Below are 15,446 nucleotides of genomic sequence, written 5' to 3'. Positions count from 1 at the left end.
GAGGCTGCGCTGAGCCACCGCCATGCCGTGGGACAAAAATAGCTCTCCCGACCGGAGAGGGAGACTCTCCTGCGGCCAGGTCCCCTGCTCTGAACCCCGGGACGCTGAACGCGACAAGCCCCGAGGGGCGGACAAGGAGCCCTTGCTACCCCTGCGCACCCGGCGCACGGCCGCCGCAGCCCGCTACTGCCTCAGCCCCTAGCAAGGACATTTCGCCCAGTCCTCAGAGCACCCATTTCCTCTCTTCCGAAACCGGCAACACCTCCTCAACCAGCATTTCCCAAAGCTGATTTTTCTATTTTTTTTTTTTTTTTTTTTTTTTTTTTTTTTTGTCTTCCCTGGGCATCCGTCCTAGTTTTCGCCACTAAGCAAACTCAGGACTGAATTTGTAGCGGTTCTTTAAGGGACGGAAAGGGTTAATCGCCACAGTCGGGTTGTCTTGGAGGTTTTTTGGGGGTTTTTCTTGCCCCCGTTCCCTGCCCTCGAATGCATATAATCTCATTTGAGCCCCTCAACGTGATGAAAGCTAATGATTACTGTGCAGAGTCACCGACTTTTAGCAGGCTTTCCCAGCCCCCATCCCAAAAGCAAATAAATACGATAAATGGGGGTGGAGGGGGGGAGGGGGGAGAAACATGCATTTTCGGAAGTGTCTCATATATATATATATATATATATATATATACACAAATCTCGGTTTACATCTTCCCATTCACGTGTACACTCATATCATAAAAGAGAAATCCTTCACCAGCGTTTTCCTCTAAATACCTTATTCATTGAAACTGGCAGTTCCACTCATTATTCCACTCCCTTAAACCCGATTCTGATGCCAGCTAAATATAGAGCTTCGCCTTACTGGGAACGCGAATCGAATACACAGTAAGCAAATCAGTAGCACAGGAGGGGAAAAAACCCTTGATCAAAGCCCTCCTTTTCTTCCCAATCCTGGTTTGTGGGGCGGAGACAGGTTTCTCGCTTATTGCACATCATTTGCAAAGATCAAGCTTAAAATGCAGTCACCTCTCCCAGAAGTAGTAGTTAAACCAAAAGTTAGGCGGTGGGGGTTAATAGAATTACAACCAGATTGAATTATTTTCAATCAAGGGTGTAACGGTGAAAAATAAGACGCGTTGTTTCAAATCTGGGAGGAGCCGTACTTTAAGCAGGTCAATTTTAAAAAAAATATATACAGACATCCAAGAGGTGGAAAAAAATTGCACAGGATGCGGTACAGAAAAACACCTTCTTTCTTCGGGTCTTATAAAATCCCCATAAAATGTTCTTTTTCTCAGTCAATGGGTGATTTTTATACATATATATGTATATATTTAATTTTTTTTTTTTTTTTATTTTTTTAATTACTCAGACGTTTTTCCACCTCGCAGCGCTCGAGGTCACCCCGGGGGGAGGCGGCGGGGTGGGGGACGGAAGGAGGCCCGGGCATGCCCCTTGGGGAGGGGTTGAGGATGACATTTGCAGCGTGCCGGGAGGAAAGACACAAAAGGTCCGACGCTCGCCCGCCGCGCGGGGCCGCGGCCGCTCGCCCCGTGGCCAGCAGAGGTCGCCGCTCCGCCTGCGCGCCCGGGCGCGGGGAGAGGCCGGGCGGGCACCGCGCTGCGCCCGCGGAGCCACCGCGCCCCGAGCCCCGCAAGGCGCACCGCGGGCCCCCGGCAGCGGCACGGAGGGCAGCGGCACTGACCGGGTGCTCCCCCGGCGCGGCCCGGAGGAGCGGCGCAGGGACGACAGTGCAGCCGTGGATTTCAGTGGAATTGGCCATTCCTAACGGTTTGCCCCAAACGTGTGCCAGGCTGTCCGAAGCTGGGCGGCTCAGAAGTCTTTCAAAGTGCTTTTCGGTTTACTCAGCTAACACAGATAATTACAGCTACCATTCTGATACCTAATTGCCTAAGTATTCAGTTACATATAGAAATGTATATTATAGTATACATCAGTATATATATAGTGTAACAGTACAGTATAGTAATATTTAGTTATACGTATACCTAATCTTTGATGTATATTCACATACACAGACACCCCCACATGTATGTATATGGCCAGTTTCTTGGATGTGGAAGTGATCACCTAGAAGATTTGCATTTCAAACTGTTTATTTAAACGTCGAATATGTAAATTAACTGCCTGCGCGTGTTTACAACCATGTCTTTACCTCCTGACACTATCTTGAGCTCATTTCAGGGTAGTTTAGTTATCTCCGCAAGTGGCAATACTGGGTCCCGCTTCTTGTTTGAAATAAACCTGGAGGGTGTGCTTGCTCTCTCAGCTTCGGAAATGAAAACATCTTGCAAAGTGTGTTAGAAATCCACGATAGCCCATTGTTTAGTAGCTCTCTCAACAGAAAATGCGAGTTTCAGAACTATTTCTTGGCTGTTTCATTGAATCAGACTTCCTCGTGGAAAATTATTCCGCATTAATACGGCTTTGCCTCTCTTCCACCCAAACTCGGTTGCCTTTCAAAAACATAGGACATTGAACACAAGTATATTTTCCTGATGAATAGTGATTGGAGGGCACTTCTACCCTACGTTGATGAGGGCGGTATAATAGTCCTTATGGAACAGAAGACAAAAATGGGATCTAAACAAACTGGAAGGGAACTTTTAAATCCGGGTGTGGAGAGGGGGGTGTCGGAAGAGCATGGGGAGGTAGCGCTCGGGAACGGGTACAGATCCGCACAGACTAAAGGACTGGCAACGACCAGCCAGAGTGGAACCTGCCCCTTGGAAAACACACACAAAGAAATCAGTGCCCCTGCCTAAGATGCATTTTGTCCGGTTTGTGAAACTTTCAGACAACTGCCCTCTGGAATCCGAAGAGCGCCGTGCGCCGCTGTGCAGACGAGTGCGCGGACAACGCACCGCACCTCTCCTGGCCGCGGCTCTCGGGTGAGGACTCCCCCACATCGCCTCCAGGGAGCAGCGCCGCAGGTCCGCTCCGACAGCAGGTCCACGTCTTCTCTCCACCCCCCTTTTCTTTTTTTTCTCTTTTTTTTTTTTTTTATTCCTTTTTATTTTTTTTTTTTTATAGTAAGAATTTTAAGGGATTCTCTTTGGGGAAAGGCAGACGTCCTTGAGGGACAATTTAAGGTAAATATTTGTACCTTCTTGGATCTTGTCTTTAACTGAAATATTAAAGATTTTATCCATGAATTTAAGAGAAAGAGGCTGGAAGAGAAACGTAAACAGTCCCATCTCGTGGCTTGGGTCGTACTCAGCCAGCCCGCCCTACCCTCTCTCTTCAGGGCATCTCCGCCTGGGCAAAGCAGAGCGTGGCACCCTCCTGGGAAAGATAAAACGCTCAGGAAGAAAACAGTCGCACTAACACCACCACCAAAAAATTATATACATATGTATGTATGTATGTACGTACGTATGTATGTATGTATACATACACACAGATATATATGCGTATATATTTATAGATATATATGTGCGTGCATGCATGTGTACGTATATCCATATGGAAAACGGTACATGCGGCGCAGCTAGCCCGGGGACGGCGGAAAGGGGTATAGGAGCCCGAGAGGGGGCCGGGGAGGTAAATGAAAGGTGTGACGGGAGATAAGCGACGGCGATGGAGGAGAGCGACAAGACGAAAGTATAAAGGGAAATACAAATAAGGAGCGAGGAAAAGTTGGCCGCGCGAACCCGAGCCGGGCGGCCGCGCCGCCAGACGCTGAAATATGATAATCAGGGCAGCTGCGCCGCGCCGCGCGCAGCCAATGGGCGCGCGCGGGCGTGACGTGCCCGCGCGTGACGTCGCGCCAATGGCGAGCGGGCTGAGTTGGAGCAGAGAAGTTTGAGTAAGAGATAAGGGCGAGGCGAGTGCCCGCGCCGCCAGCGCCCAGTCCGGCACCGCCGCGCCTCCGCACCGCACCGCACCGCACCGCTCCTGCGCCGCGCCGCCACCGCTCCGCACCGCTCCCGCTCCCGCGCCGCGCCGCTACGCGTGGACGGACCCCGCCGCGCCCCCGGCGCCGCGCCCCACACCGCGCCTCACCGCGCGTCCCCTTCTCTCTCCGCAGCCCTGACAGTGTCTCCCACGCCGGTGGTGTTTTGTGCCATTTTCCTTTTTTTCCCTTTTTTTTTTTCGATTTCGATTTTTTCTTTTTTTTTTTCTTTTTTTTTTTTTTTTTTTCCTCTGTTAATACTTCTACTTTTTTTTTTTTTTATTATTATTATTATTATTACTATTCTTATTTTTAGCGACAGCTCTCAAACCTACTTTGGGGTCTTAAAACGAAACCGTACACCATTTCACTGTGGACATTACACCCTCTTACAGATATGGGAGACATGGGAGACCCACCAAAAAGTAAGGCGGAATCTTTACCGTTGTTGGAATAAATGTGCTGTCTATTGTAATCGTCTCAGGCAGACGAACTGCTAAAGTGTTGAACTTCATTTGAATGGTAGAGAAGGTGCCTTTGTTACCATGCCTGCATGCTTGCTCTGTCGTAGCCTTGTATGTTAACAGCCTGGGGTCCTACTCTCTTTTAAAGTTTGGGGAACAGACAGGATTTTGATGGGATCTCCAACCACGGAGGCTTAAATTCTTTTCGTGATAAACTGCGATGAGGCTGTCTGACTGTCCAGCACCTAGTCGGTCTAGCGGTATTAGCATTAGACTCGCAAAAGAGAGCAAGTGACAACCGTAACGATGCTTGTTCTTGCTAGAAGCCTCGACTCCCTTCTTCTGAGGGAAAGGGCTGAGTGGGAAGTGCACCCAACCATGCTTCATCGTTTCCAGTCAGAGCCTCTTAAAATACGAAATGAAACACATAGGTGCTCTCCTTGTAAGGCAGGGCATTCAAACAAGCAAACAATAAAATAAAAATTAAACAACGTGGGAGTTTGGAGTTTTGATTCCGTGCAAGGTTTGTGAAATGAGGACCTTCATCCCAAAGATTCTTCACATTTGCATTTTAACATATGTTCCGCCTCCTTTCTAGGCGAGACAAGGTTTTGATGGCACACTACAATTACCATCCAATAGTGTAATATTCTTTAAAGAAAAACAACCTAAAAACCCCAACAAACATCCCCCCCCCCCCCATATACAAACAAACAAAAAAAGGCAGAGACCAAACAACGCTCCCACAATAAGCTTTATAAGGGAATTACATTAAAAGTGTGTTTATCTCTGTAGGAGAGCAAACGGTTAGTCAATCATGTATTTATTTTCATTTCAGAAAAACGTCTGATTTCCCTATGTGTCGGTTGCGGCAATCAAATTCACGATCAGTATATTCTGAGGGTTTCTCCGGATTTGGAATGGCATGCGGCGTGTTTGAAGTGTGCAGAGTGTAATCAGTATTTGGACGAGACCTGTACGTGCTTTGTTAGGGATGGCAAAACCTACTGTAAAAGAGATTATATCAGGTACGCCATTTACATTGTTTAACTGTTCGGTGAGATTTTATTTTTCTTTTTAACTTTATAAACCTGACGGAGGAATTAAGAGGGAAAACTGTGAGGAAGTGGGTAAAAGATAATTGGTATGTTTTTAGGTGCTTTCCCATGAATAGACCCGAGAGGAAAAAAGTTAGTAGTGAAGTTTTTTATTTCTTCTTTTCAAATGCAAATACCTGTATCACTAGAACTAGGTTCGGGACCGTGTAGGACCTTTCCGAGGACTTTAGCAATGCATCCTGCGATTCTAACCAAGTGCTTAGATTCGCAGGTTGTTGTAGATAACGAAGAATATTTTCATAAGTGTAGATATTATGAGCAACACGGAACAGATCACTTTCCAAGACAACCTGAGAAATGCATCTCTGTGTTTCTGCAAAGACATAGTGGCATTCTAAAGAAAGAAATTTCAAGCATGTATGCCGTAAAAATAAACACACGGGTAGGGGAAAAAAAATAAAGAAAAAAAGAGAAAACCCTACTTAAACTAGGCCTATCAAAAACAAAAAACAAAAGGAAAACAAAAACAAACGCCAAATTTCCTTCGAACTGAAGGATTCTTTTTGGGGATGTTAAAAGCTAGACCGAAATGTTTCTTAGCTAAAATAACTGACATTTAATCTTTTTTAAATATTAACCCCTTTGGTGATATCTGACTGCCTTTTCTTTCTTATCTTATCTGTACTGATGAATTAGACAGAGCAGATCAAATTGCCCATCATCTGTTCGCGAACAATTGGGTATATTTAGATAATGGAGCCGCTTCCTTCCTCACATTAAAATCTGGTAACTGATAAAATGTGAGAGTTGCCAATGCTGACACTATAGAGAAACCAAAGCAGGAATTTCGAGTGTGTTTATTATTTGTGCTCCTGGGTCATGCTGATCCGTTTCAGTGTCGCCTACTGGGTTTGCCAAATCATAAGTTTGTATGACACTGAGGTATGAACAGTATTTTTTTTTTTTTTTTCAGAAAGTTCTGGAAGCAAAACACGTAGCCTCCTAAGATATCTTCTAATTTCTGTGTAATCTGAATTGAAATAAAACCCTCGAGTCCTTCCTTGGCTAGTGCACAATTTATAAGCAGACTATTCTTTCAAGCTATTGTGAGATTACTCTCCAAGTTCGTAAATGGCGAAAACCAGAGTGGTTGTTTTTTTTTTTTTAATTTTTTACTTTTAAGAGAATGCTGGAATCGTTGTCTTAAATGTTGTCCTTTCTCTAAATTCAAACGAAAGGAAAACGTTTGGTCAGAAATGTGTTCACTTACCTCCTTATAGAATTGAGCGGGAGAAAGAAAAAAAAAAACAAACAGCTGCTTTAAATTAATACGGAATAAATTTAATTTGCTACAATTAAAAAGGAAAAGGTGCATTACGTACAAGTTGGCTTTGAATTAGACCATGAGCCAATCTCTAAGTGTCAAACCGGAGGGCAATCACCGCAACTTTTGTACCTATGATTGCACCTACTTTACGATCATTCTGTTATTTTGCTGTTTAGCCGTTTGGGGGTTTTTTCCTCTCAAAACTGTGTTATTCGGGCATATGTAGCGGTGAATATAGTATTACTTCTATAACCATAAAAGCTAAAGTGTGTACTTACAAGTATGCATTACGTACTGTATCTCTAAAGAAGTATACTGGTGAGGAAATTGGTGGGGATAAATATTAGCTCAGTTTTAGGAGCAGTTTTCACCGTCCCGTGGATTGTGAGCGTTCATGGGCGCATGTACTCATACATTTATGGAAAGATGTTAGCTCTAATCATAGCAAGGACTTCTCAGAGAAGCACCCGGTGGGAGACGAGAGAGTGTGCAGTTCGACACCTGAGTGGGAGCATTTTCTTACGTTTATCTACTGGTGGTTGAACGGTCGTCTGCTCCTCCATGGGAGGCGAGAATCCTGCCACCCACTCCAGAAAGTCATAATTTGCTTTGTGGGCTGTCAGCGAGAGATTGCCCTCCCATTCCTACCGGAGTGCTTGAGCCCCGGCTCAAGGTGGGAGCGTCAGGAGGAGGAGGGACGGGGCAGGGACGCTGAGGTAGAGACAAGCTGCAGAGCCAGAGCACCAAAACTGCCTTTTTGTTGGGGGCGGGAGAGAGGAGTTACACTGCTATATATATGTGACCCTGAGGAGGCATGTGTGTTATGCTTATATTGTTGTATTAAATTAATCTGGTGAGATGGGACTAGGGGAAGGGACCCTGTGCTGGCAGTCATCCCTGCTGGGTCCCAGAGGCTAAGTTGACGGCAGTCCGAACACGCATCGAGCGGCACAAGTCTTGAATGCGTTCCGCACAGAAAGTATCACAATTTGGTGAAGCTGGCAGGCTTGTGTCCTGGATGGCAGCTTCGGCAGTCTCGCCTTTCCCTGGTGTGCCCGGTAGTCCAATTCTGCCCCAGGTCAGGCTAGGTCAGGTGAGGAGGCAGGGAGAGAGCAGGGAGGCCCCACTCCTGCAGCAGCCCGAGCGCTGGGGCAAGAGGGAGAGGTCGGATATCCTCGAGAAGAAAGGGGGTGGTTTTTGTTTTTTTTGGTTTTTTTTTTTTTTCTGTTTCTTCTTACACTTCTGCTTCCCAGCTCTCCTCTTCCACCGGCGTGTTTGTGTCCACTCCGCCTTTTACGGCACGGGGGTCGGGGCATTGGCTGCAAGTGAACCCGGCTTATTCCTTTCCTCTTCTGGCTTCTGTATTTTCCATGATTTTTAAAACAGTGGATTGCGTGTGGCGCGTCTACGTGGGGCCAGGGGCTGTCCACGAGCGGGAGTGAAAACCTCTTTCTTTTTCCCTTTCCTTTCTCCCCCCCGCCCCTTCCCTGCCCTCCCCTTTCCCCCTCCCGTGCTCTCCCTCCTTCCCTCCCTTCTCCTTCTTTCTGGGCTGGGCCCTGCTCAGGTTATACGGCATCAAGTGCGCCAAATGCAGCATCGGCTTCAGCAAGAACGACTTCGTGATGCGCGCCCGCGCCAAGGTGTACCACATCGAGTGTTTTCGCTGCGTGGCCTGCAGCCGCCAGCTCATCCCCGGCGATGAATTCGCTCTGCGGGAGGACGGCCTCTTCTGCCGGGCGGACCACGACGTGGTGGAGAGGGCCAGCCTGGGCGGCGGGGACCCTCTCAGCCCCCTGCATCCCGCCCGGCCGCTGCAGATGGCAGGTACCGCCCGCGCCCAGCGCCGCGGAAACCCGCGGGGTTTGGCGATGCCCGGTGCCGCTCCGGGCGGCGGGGACAGCCCCACGGTCCCAGCGGGACCCGCGCCTCCCTAGAGAGCCGGGCCCGAGCGTGCGCGCCCGCGGAGAGGCGGCGGCGGAGGCGCGCCTCCCGCTCGGGGCTGCCGCGGGTCCGGCTGCCCGCGTTCGCGGCAAGAGTGAGGCGGAACACCTGCGGAGGGACCGCGCCCCCAGCCTGCCCTCCTCCTGCCCCCACCGCGAGCCCGGTGAGGGATTCCTCCATCGCTCTCCCCGAGCCCCGAGCAGCCCTGAGCCTGAGCCGGAGAGGGGCGAACCGCTGCGGAGGGCAGGTCTGCGCTTTCAGACGTCTCCGCTGCCTAAGAAGCGAGCGGAGAAGTTGTTCTGAGCGCTGGAGGAAGTGGGGTCTGAAAAAAGATAGACTTCATAACTACAGGCTGGCGTTTAGGCTGTAATTTAAAACTGTCAACAAGCTAATCTTCGGTAATTGCTTTTTAAAGTGACTCTTGCCTTCTTGAAACGTTTCATGTAATTTGATGAGAATTTCATCTCAAAACTCAGTCTCGTAACTTCAGAGTCGCCCCACCTTACAGCTTCATTCACACTTCCAGTTCTCGACGGGTACGTCAGATACTCAGAGACCCTCAGCTTTAGGGACACTTCTATGAGGCTAAGTAGGCTGGACAATACAAGGTTGGCTAGGCTTTTTGCTGTGCAAGTAACTAACTTGGAAAGTTATTTGTAAGTACAGCTATTCTAAAACGGGTTCATTTTCCTCTTCTGAGCTGCTTTCAAGTGACATATCTATATATAGGGAGAAGTAATCCCGTAACTGATCAGGGCAGAATTCTAGAGAGACTGTGCTCCCTGTATCGTGTTTGTGCATGTCTCCGAAAGGCTTAGTGTGTCGGCAGGTACAATACTGATAAGATTTGAAGCCCCCGTATCGTCGCCATCACATTTGCTGATGTATTGTTACAATTTGAAAAGTCGGAACCCGACTGCACAAAAGCGAACACTTCTGACTGTTAGCTAAACAGCTTTAGGGAAAGAAAAAAAAAAAAAAAAAAAAAAAAAAAAGTACTGTTTTTGTTTTTCCCTTGACTGGGTCAAATTACACACAACAGCTACAGCTACACAACGCACAGAAGAATAGCAGAACACCAGGACCACTTCGAGTTCTTGATGTGATGCCACCCATAGTTTTGCATTTCTTGGCAGTTTCCACGAATTCCTGGGCTTGCTGTCCTTTTAAAAGGTCTATAAATATTTTTTAATTATTCATCCCAAGCATAAGCAAATGCACAAAGCACCTCCACTTTTTAAGATAAATCTCATCTCCCGTGCTTTGAGATACAGAGCTCTCACAGGCTTTTTTTTTTTTTTTTTTTTTTTTTCCCCCCCATTGGCATGGTGCAGAGGATTTGGCTTGATTTGCTCTGGTTTGGAAGCGCCAAACTGCCGGGAGCCGCTGCACGTTATCATGGCTTCTGGCTAAAATGAGCTAGATTCACTATAACAGAAGCAGACCTGATTTATGATTAATTTAAGAAGTATTCTTTCGCTAATTTTCGGGCCAACGGTCTGTTTTGGTGATTTGTCAGAAAATAAATACATAAAACTCTCTTATTCCTTTTCTAGGGCACATACACCTTAGCTAACTTGCCCTCCCGTGTCAAGTTTCATACAGGTTCAAGCTTCCGTCATTAGGGGTTTTAGGGGGGTGGTTTGTTTTTGCAAATTAATTGTCTGTGGAGTTAGAAATGTCAGTCACTCCACCAATGCATAAGGCAGAGGAGGCTGCAGCAGCTCCGATAGATCTGAGTGCTTGAATGGCCTTTGAAAGAGGGTTCATCACCCGCCCCCCGCCCCCCACCTTCCCCTGTCCCACCAGCTTAGAGTCATCGTCTCTGCAGACTCCCTGCTTCCTACTCATGGGGATCCTGTTCCTCCCTTCCCCTTCCCTTACAGCAGAACCTATCTCTGCCAGACAGCCAGCTCTGCGGCCCCACGTCCACAAGCAGCCCGAGAAGACCACCCGAGTCCGGACTGTCCTTAATGAAAAACAGCTTCACACCTTGAGGACCTGCTATGCTGCCAACCCCAGACCTGACGCCCTCATGAAAGAGCAGCTAGTAGAAATGACTGGCCTCAGCCCGAGGGTCATCCGGGTTTGGTTTCAAAACAAGCGATGCAAGGACAAAAAAAGGAGCATTATGATGAAGCAACTTCAGCAGCAGCAACCCAATGACAAAACTGTAAGTGGCTTCAGCTTCTGTCCGTGTGTTGCCTTAATTCCCAAGGAGAAAGGCTTGATGTATGTCCAGCCGGACAGCACCAGTGCTCAGTTTGATGCTGTTAATTTTTTGCGATCTCCCTGAAGCAATGAAAACGATACCGTTTGGCCATTACCTGTTAGCTTCTGCTGTCAATGCAATCGAAACAGACCACAGCGAGGAGCCGATTTAGGCTTAGAATTGGTGGGACTAAGAATACACAGGAGCTTAGACTAACTTCTCTGCAGCATGAATGAGACCTACAGAGCTTATGGGATGTAATAAACCCGGTCTCATCTAATACTTAAACTGCAAATGCAAAGGACTCCTTAAGGAGAAAGCGATGCCTTTGCCCTCTTCCGTATTTTTAAATACGAGTAAATCCACAAGTAAAAATAGTTAAAAAAAAAAAAAAAGTAAAAATAAGAGGTGTTTTTCTCAGCACTATATACTACAAAGTGTGTGTGTTTATCAATGCACTTACTGCAGAAAAAGACAAATGCAATGCAAATTTTTACAGGTTTACAGGGTAATTTTGATATAGTTATATCTATGTAGAGCTCTTTTCCACAGATGCATGGGTGATGTAAACAAGTGAAATTCACTGGGCTCAACAGAACAAATTGTCTGTCTCCATTTTAGGCTAAATTTGTTTCATTTTATTGTTGTTGTAAGTCCACTTGAAGAAGAGTCTGTTACTCTCCCTGTGTATATTGACTGACCCGAGAACGACTATTAATTCATAAGGCTGCCTAGTTAAGTGGAATTTAAGGAGTTTCATTTTACCCTGCTGGAATGCAATAAAACACGGTGTTATTAACTCGCCTGAACAATCTATTCGTCGAGGCTTGGAGTTATGTTGGACACTGTGCCTGCACCACGGGGCATACTGAGAGAGGGCTGGGGTGGTCTTGTTTATTTGTTTATTTGTTTGGAGCTTTGTTTTTATTTTTATTTATTTTATTTTATTTTTTTTTTTAAAGAGCGCGGTAATGACGTACCCCAGGTCTGCCGTGCCCTGGATATACGATCCAGTTAAAACAAAACCAGACTGAATGCGAGCTATAGAAGGGAGCAGGATTACCCGTTTCTCGCTCTGAGACGTCCATTGGCAGTCGGGATACTGAGCGCTCGCGTTCAAGAGAGCTTGGGGCAGAGGGGGTATGCCTTGGGACGAATAGGAGGATTAAAGGGAAAGAAAGTAAACTTCCACCGTGATAAATGTAGCGAGTAGAAACAGGCTGACCTAGAGTAGAATAGAGTAAGACATTCACAGCAGATTAACAAAGCAAATACAAGCGACCGTATAGATAAGATAGAAAGCAGTTTATTGACTCAGCGGTTATATACAATAAAGCTAACCAAGCTCATTAACATCTTTTGCTGGGCTGTTTACAGAATATCCAAGGGATGACAGGAACTCCAATGGTGGCTGCTAGTCCGGAGAGACATGACGGCGGTTTGCAGGCGAACCCCGTGGAGGTGCAGAGTTACCAGCCGCCCTGGAAAGTACTGAGTGACTTCGCATTGCAGAGTGACATAGACCAACCTGCTTTTCAGCAACTAGTAAGTGTCGGTTCCCAGCCCGAGCCAGCCGGTACCCGGGTCAGAGCAATGGGCGATTCACTCCAGGTGCCAGATGCTCTCAGAGAGACAAGCAATGCAGATTAGCTGGGTTTTCCAGAAATTGCAAGGCAGGCATGACTGCATCTGTAAAAGCAGAGAACTGAATTGATTTCACAGAGCTTGGAGCAAAATCGACCTTAATGTAGAGCAGAGATATTTCTGAGTTGAGTGTGAGTTTGGATAAGGCCTGACTCAGGTCTGATAATAGATCGCACACTCCTGAAAACTGAAAGCACTTCACCAAGACATTCCTTATATGTCACTTAATTGTACTTACATTTGTGAAAACAGTTTCTAGAGTTCACCCCTCCCCACTTCAGGCTGATTTTGCCTTTATGTTGTAGGATTAATTTTAAATACATTATTATAGTGTCAGCCATTGTCCTTGTTTTGTCAAATATGATCTCTTAATTAAGATTTCAAAGTCCGTGTCTTAAGCATGTATTTCTAGATATAACTTTATGTATCTTTATATACACATGAATCTATACATATATATATATATATATATATCTTACATTAAGTGTTGTTCTTTGGAAAGGAATTTGCTAGTACATATTTAGGTGAAAAATTCAAGCAATATAATAAACTACCTTAAGTCAAAATAAAAATAGACCTGTTAGAATAAATTCTTTCCTTAACTCACTTCCTTATGCCTACGTCCCTTGGCAGCCAATATCGGTCTATATCACCAACAATACTTAGGCCCAACAAGGTGAATTAAGGAGAGAAGTTCTTAAGTCAGTTTCCTGGCCTGAGTGTGTTAAAACCAGATCTTTAAAATAATAAGGTACGTTGTGTATAGTATTTCAGGGATGCAGAATAACAGTCACGAAAAATTAACATGCAAACATTTTTTTGATCTGTTGGGCTTTTTTTTTTCTTTTTTCTTTTTTCTTTTTTTCTTTTTTTCTTTTTTTTTTTTTTTTTTTTATATACCAAGTGATGGAAGACAAAGGTTTGTAGCTGAATCTAGCACTGTGTTCAGACCTTTTCGGTTTAGTATCATGCCCTCCTGCAGCATCCCTTTTCTTTTGCCCAACAGCAGTCTGCAGTGTGCTCCCCTTGCTGGCACACTATGCTTGCTCAGGAAACAGTAGCACAGCAGCAGGGCTATTTGCATCCTCTTACATCTAAAGTAACCACTGCTTTAATCATGCTGTCCATCAGACGGTAGAAAAAATTATCTCCTTTAGTTGCTTTACTTACTGTGCCTTAACAAAATACGAGACTTTAAAAATCTTTGATGCAGTGAGATTTTGTATTAAATAGTTAAAGAAAAAGGAAAAAAGGGAAGGATGGAAGATGGATAGTCCAAATACACATACACATATAGGCAAATAGACCATTAGGTTAATAAATTAATATTGATATACGTTAGACATAATATGTGATACTGAAAAGAGTTAAAGAACAGTGGAAGGAACAGACTGTTTACTGGCCATTCAAGGCATGGATCTAATCTGGAAAGGGCCTTAATCACAGAATTGGCCAGCTAAATAGGTGCCAAAGAAATGCTTCTGGATTAACAAAGCTCCACCCTTCAAATCATGCCTTTTCCCAGCACTACTGCTAAACTAACGGGAGCAGCGGGGGCACGTTAGGATGGAATAGTGTGACCTTTTTTATCAAACAGACTCTCATTAAGAAGAGATAGCACCAGCCGTGAATCACGAATGAAAGAGGATGGCTGGTTTCAAATACCTTCTGTTCCTGGATGCTCCTTCCAGGTTTATTTTGGTATGTGCACAAAAGGGGAAAAAAGTAATCTTTCAGTTTCATGTCAAGAAAACATATGCACTCCTAAATAATTGACTAGAACATCCTATTGGGATTGTCACTCTCACAAGACAGGAAAGAAGGCCTCATTAATAAGTTTGTTTGTTTATTTGCTTGATTTTTTCAGTCTTCTTTTTCCATTTTTTAAATCACTTTTTCTTGGTGATTTGGCCGAAGGCCTGAAGAAGGTTCCTGTGAAGTCAATGGGGAAGCTAAACAGAGCAACCAGCAGTGACACAGCCTCCTGTGGAGATGTATCAGGCCTATTGGCTGCATGCCTTGTATATTTATTTTTGTGTTCTTCTTTGCCTGCTACTTTTCTTTGAGTTTTACAGTTGTAGCAACAATTCTTTTTCTTATTTTTCTTCTTTTTTTTTTCTCTCTCTTTTTTTTTTCCTTTTTTTTTTTCTTTTTTCTTTTTTTTTTTCTTTTTGGCAGGTTAATTTTTCAGAAGGAGGACCTGGTTCCAATTCTACTGGAAGTGAAGTAGCATCAATGTCCTCACAGCTGCCAGATACACCCAACAGCATGGTAGCCAGTCCTATTGAGGCATGAGGAACATTCATTCAAATATCTGTTGTTTCTGCCCTTACCCTCACCCCTGTTGAAGAGAGTGGCAAAGTGAACGTGTTGGGACTTCGAAATTTAGGGGGAAAGAATATTTAACAACTCTGTAACGAACCTAGCAAGAAACTGCTCCATGAGATGAACGGAGTCATATTTGAAAAGACAAGGTAATATGGTAGCAACACTGTGAAGACAATCATGGGATCTTACTAGAAAAAAAAATACTTAAAAGAACCGCAAACCCTGCGCTTTTCAAAGATCAGAGGAGTATCGAAAAGACGTTTTCCAAATATAAAGGATTTGTACTCGTGGATCTCAAAAAAAAAAAAAAAAAAAGAAAATCTTTTCATTTGACTGCACATCTTAGGGAGAAACCAAGGTAGAGGGACTTTCTATCCAGTCCCTCCCATTCCGAATGGTGCTGTTTCTATATTGGGGATAGCCTTGCCAAAAGACGCTCCAGTAGGTTTTCCATCATCAGGAAAGAGACAATTCAGCCCTGCACTGTTGAAAGATTCCTTGCAGGAAGGTGGAGCTGCATTGGTTTGCAATGTTGTTTTTAGCTGACTCTTAACAAGGG

At 45.3% G+C, this 15,446-nt stretch overlaps 1 protein-coding gene across 1 annotated transcript; it reads left to right on the top strand.

Annotated features, from left to right (window-relative positions):
* The first annotated feature begins 3,881 nt into the window (after positions 1-3,881).
* ISL1 (ISL LIM homeobox 1) lies at positions 3,882-15,207 on the top strand. Its single transcript, XM_086868266.1, has 7 exons — positions 3,882-4,071; positions 4,230-4,338; positions 5,216-5,405; positions 8,327-8,586; positions 10,590-10,876; positions 12,293-12,460; positions 14,738-15,207. The coding sequence occupies exons 2-7, from the start codon at positions 4,311-4,313 to the stop codon at positions 14,852-14,854; spliced, it is 1,050 nt and encodes a 349-aa protein (XP_086724392.1). The 5' UTR covers positions 3,882-4,071; positions 4,230-4,310; the 3' UTR covers positions 14,855-15,207.
* The last annotated feature ends 239 nt before the right edge of the window (positions 15,208-15,446 follow it).

This window comes from Cyanistes caeruleus, chromosome Z (genome assembly GCF_971803275.1).
Source record: "Cyanistes caeruleus chromosome Z, bCyaCae1.hap1.1, whole genome shotgun sequence".
In the NCBI taxonomy this organism is placed as follows: Eukaryota; Metazoa; Chordata; class Aves; order Passeriformes; family Paridae; genus Cyanistes; species Cyanistes caeruleus.
This window is presented reverse-complemented; position numbering and strand designations above follow the sequence as displayed.